The sequence below is a fragment of the Pieris rapae genome, chromosome 4 (genome assembly GCF_905147795.1).
Source record: "Pieris rapae chromosome 4, ilPieRapa1.1, whole genome shotgun sequence".
In the NCBI taxonomy this organism is placed as follows: Eukaryota; Metazoa; Arthropoda; class Insecta; order Lepidoptera; family Pieridae; genus Pieris; species Pieris rapae.
Genome location: NC_059512.1, coordinates 6,715,387 through 6,720,054, shown reverse-complemented (window position 1 = coordinate 6,720,054; position 4,668 = coordinate 6,715,387). Strand labels below are relative to the sequence as shown.

General features: G+C 30.9%; 1 protein-coding gene across 1 annotated transcript; it reads right to left on the bottom strand.

The window, feature by feature from the left end:
- Positions 1-449: 449 nt before the first annotated feature.
- LOC111003049 (transcription initiation factor IIA subunit 1) lies at positions 450-4,054 on the bottom strand. Its single transcript, XM_045627986.1, has 2 exons — positions 2,855-4,054; positions 450-1,786 (listed from the first exon to the last, which is right to left on the bottom strand). Exons 1-2 carry the CDS (start codon positions 3,768-3,770, stop codon positions 1,722-1,724), a joined length of 981 nt encoding a protein of 326 aa, XP_045483942.1. The 5' UTR covers positions 3,771-4,054; the 3' UTR covers positions 450-1,721.
- Positions 4,055-4,668: the final 614 nt, after the last annotated feature.

The following is a 4,668-nucleotide window of genomic DNA, read 5'->3' as shown; positions in this document are numbered from 1 at the left end:
TGTACGGATTAATACCTGCAGCTGAGTTTCATCATCAGATGTCGAGGCAGAATATGAAATTCCACCCGTATCACCTCGACAACTGAGCGTTTTCCAAGGCAAGCACTTTGTGGAACCAGCTGCCCATTGAAGTATTTCCGAACCAATTCGACTTAGTGTCCTTCAAGAAAGGAGCGTACTAATTCTTAATAGGTCGGCTACGTACTCGCGAACCCGCACATTGAGTGTCCATGGCGGTATTACTTAATATCAGATGAGCCCCCTGCCAGTTTGACCTCTGAAAGAGGTCTATAAAAAAAGCCTTCTGAAAAAAATGTTTTGTTCTGAAATATATTGCTATTACTTCTTTCTATAGAATTTATGGATCATAAAAAAAGAGATAATCATAACTATGTATTATGTATATTGTAATAAAATTATCAAAGGTAATGAAAATATAACACATCTAGTTAACTGCAATATCTTTATTACAGCATTCATTAATGTTGGAAACAAAACTATTGAACCACAAACTAAAGTAAGTAAACTTAGTACATATTTAGTAACAAATTCTTAATATAGAATCTGCACTAGAAATTAAGGTATTGGTATTATTATCTACATAAATTCTAAATGTTATATCACATAAAAGTAATTGGTGAGAATTATTAACTAAAAAAAACTAATAATTTTGTGCAAATTATACTAAAATTTACAAAAATATAACTGCAAGCTAGAAGTTTGCTACATAATCAACATAATAGAAATTGAAATAATGCACAACCATTTTTTATTTGTTTGTAGTGGCTTAGGTTTGCACCATTGAAAAATGGATTGTGTCTATTAGAAGTGTATATGACATAGTTGTTCTAAAAAAATTAAATAAAGAATAAATTTGTATTACTTTCAATATACATGTTGTTATCCAACTAAGATTTTAAATATTAATTATTGGAAAATATAAGTGAATATGGACATATAAACATTAATTAACAGTATTGATTTAATTGCTGTCTTTGAAAACATGTATTTAACTGTATTAAATATACAAATTTGACATAAATATCTTATATAAACTACTAATTACAAGTTATACAATTGTTTGCTTACCTATAATTTCCAAGCAAGCAAATTATTTTTCTTACAAAAACCAAACTTTTTACCAGCTTCACATGTTTTCTATTTTATTGTTAAGTTAGTCTGAACTTTGGTTGGATTGGATTTTAACTTTATGGCACTGAGGTACTTTGAATTTCATACTTTAGTGAAGCTCAAGAGAAAAATGTATTCTCTTCAAAAATTTATTCTGAGTTGAAATAAGAAATTATATAACTTAAACACTATATTTTATTGAGTTACTTAAAATATAAATGAACAAACTAACAGGAAAGTATGTAACATTGACTTACACTACCAAAGCAGTTATTTGCATCAAGGTTGTTTTTTCTTAAATTTTGAAAATTGCATTTTGTTTAGTAGTAATAAAATAAAATAATTTCAATTAATAATCAGTTTGAGCTGCGATGGTTTTAACATACTTGACATAGAAAACTACAGTACAAGAATATACACACAAAATTATTTACTAAAAAATTTATAATTTGATGCTCATATTAAAAAAATTATATACATCTTTTCAACTTATGAAATTTTTAGCCTGGCGATATTGGTATTTTGTAACAACAACAATTTACATCAATATCAATCATTACATCCACATAATTTATAATAATTGAATAAATTTACCACTCTGCATCACCATTAGCTTTTTGAAAAACATAATCCTTCCCAGCTAGATTCATAATACCATCTTTAAAATAAATAATTTATATAAAATAAAATGTATATGAAATATATTGATGTAAACCTCCTTGCCACAAAGTCATTATTGTAGACAGTCACTTGGCAAAGTAGGCGGCCTGGCTGGACTTATTTAAAACACAAAATTACAAAGGTTGTTTCTAAATTATCTTTAATTATTAAAAAAACATGTGACGTGTTGATAAAACGCGGTGTCATTTTATGTAATACAAATTTTGTATAATGAGAAATTAAATAGAAATAGTAGTGTAGTTGTTGTTGACATGTTATCGTTCTGTTAAAATAATAAGCCTATTATTTCGGTAATATTTTGAAATTAAATTATCACAATACAACCTTAAAATTTAAATAGGTATTTTTTAATTATTTCAAGAGTTGAAAATTTCAAATTGTTATCAGTTAAGTTTAAAACGACAAAAGTCAATGCCATGTGATGTATAAGCTTATAAATATATTGTGTGTTCCTTTTATTATATACGATTTGTTTATACTGATTATATACGAAATAAAAAATATATGAGACAGCGTTTAGTAAAGAAAACCAAAAAGCCGCTATAGCCTCAATAAGAAAATCACTGCTGAGGGCTCTTGTAGAAAGAAGGAAATCCATTATGGGATATGGAAACGATAGATACTAACAGTATTTAGGTTAAAATCAACTGTAATGTGAAAATTTTTTGTGAAGCGTAGAACTACCAGAAAAGTTGTCTAAGTGCGATACGTAAAAATAGCTAATACCAAACGTATGACCAGCATTTTTTTTATTTATCGGAATAACACGGAAGTTATTATCATAAGTTAGGATTTTGGGTTAGAAATTCATAATTATTTACTAAAAAATTTATAATTTGATGCTCATATTAAAAAAATTATATACATCTTTTCAACTTATGAAATTTTTAGCCTGGCGATATTGGTATTTTGTAACAACAACAATTTACATCAATATCAATCATTACATCCACATAATTAATAATAATTGAATAAATTTACCACTCTGCATCACCATTAGCTTTTTGAAAAACATAATCCTTCCCAGCTAGATTCATAATACCATCTTTAAAATAAAATTTCCACTTATTCCTTGTACGTGTAATCTTGTCATATTGGCATACTACCACATTGTCAGTGTCAAACATGTCACCAGGTTCTTCATCAGAAACATCATCACCAGAGTTTAGTGGTTCTTCCTCCGCTCCTCCAAATTCATCTCTTTCTTCTTCTTCCTCTTCTGCTCTCTCTTCTACTGAATCCTCATCTTCATCATCATCACCAGCAGCATCTTCCGAACCATCCCCTACATTGGACCCTTCATCATCAGAAGAATCTAAAGCACCATCAAGAGAAAAGGGTGCAGCACCACTACGACCACCACCACCACCACCATCAAAGTCATTCTGTTGACCTGCCAGTGCAGAGTTTATATGTTGCTGAAGAAGTGTTGCAGCCAATGGTTGCGGTAAATTTATTGTAGCATTAATTATAGGTCCAGTTAATACTTGATGAAGTTTATTTCCATTAAGTGCAGACGCTGGAATTTGAATTGTAAAGGAACGTGGTTGAGATCCAGGCACACTCGGTTGTGCTGGTAGTGTTAGTTGAACAGGCACCTTATTATTAGGGTCAAGTACTGGATGAGGATGACCCATGTTTGGACCAGGCGCTCCATGTTCCACCCCTGACTGGCCAGAAGTTTGTGGTCCTATGTCACCTCTTTTTGGCAATAAATTGTTACCATTGACCTTTTGAAAATGCTGTAATACAGGTGGCTGCGGTATTTGTTGCATCGGAGGTTCAGGTGCAGGATCCATCGCACCACTAGCAACTAATTTTGATTTCCATAATTGTTTTAACTCTTGTAATACTTGTTCGTCTACACCATCATCAAGGAAACAATCTCGCACGCCAGCAATCACATCATCTACTACAGAGTTATAAAGTTTCAAAACGGACACCTGGCTCATGGTCATTATGCTGTTTTAGCAGAAATACCCAACCTCATGAACTATCTGAAAAATCTCGAGGTCTATGTAAAATACGCAGGTAATGCTTCGAGATGAAGTGTGTAACGATGATTGTATTCACATTTCGTAGGCAAAAGTATTTGTATTCTTGTGGTTAAACATAAACTCACTTTAATTAAATATTTAAGCTTAGATGTGTTATATTTTCGATAAAACGTAAGCAAACATCAAAATCACTGTAAAGTTCTAATAATTTTAACTTAAATTTTGACAATTGACGGCGCAAATAACCTACAAACAAAACTGAGAAGCAGATATTGTCTTTGGTATAAATAGACTATAGAAGTCACCACAGAGCATGCGCAGAAAAGCGGTGATCGTTAATGTCGTTGTGTACAGTACAGACTATAGTCCAGCTTCCGCACTCAACGTAATATGGAACGTAGTGTCGCGACTCGCAACAATATTTTTTATAAGACCAGATAGTTTGCTTTATATGTATATGTAATATATAAAGCATACGATCTTTCTTTCCTTTAATAGTATATAAGTTAAGTGCTATTTTATAGTAGAACATATGCTCTACTAGTTTAAATTTAAATTATTAAATTTTCTTATTATATCATAAGAAAATTTAATAATTCCAAGGTATATAATTATGACACTGAAGTGAATTTTTGACATTACGTAAAGGCACATTAGTAGGGTATGTGGATGACATAGTTATCCTAGTATCGGAGAACTTTGAAAACACCTTGTGTTATCTAGGGCTTTCAGTCCAGTCAACCATGACAAATAATTATTATAATTCCAAAAAAAATCAAATTTTGATATAAAGTCGGGAATGGTATTAAAACAAACTATAAAATTTTGCAACCTTGTCCGCAGTCCGGAACATTGTTAA

Bases quoted from the DNA above. Each gene is read 5' to 3' on its own strand.
- LOC111003049 (XM_045627986.1), bottom strand. From the start codon at position 3,770: ATGACCATGAGCCAGGTGTCCGTTTTGAAACTTTATAACTCTGTAGTA. The intron at 1,787-2,854 runs GTATTATGAATC...ATTTTAAAGATG, and splicing joins GAAATTTTATTTTAAAGATG to GTATTATGAATCTAGCTGGG.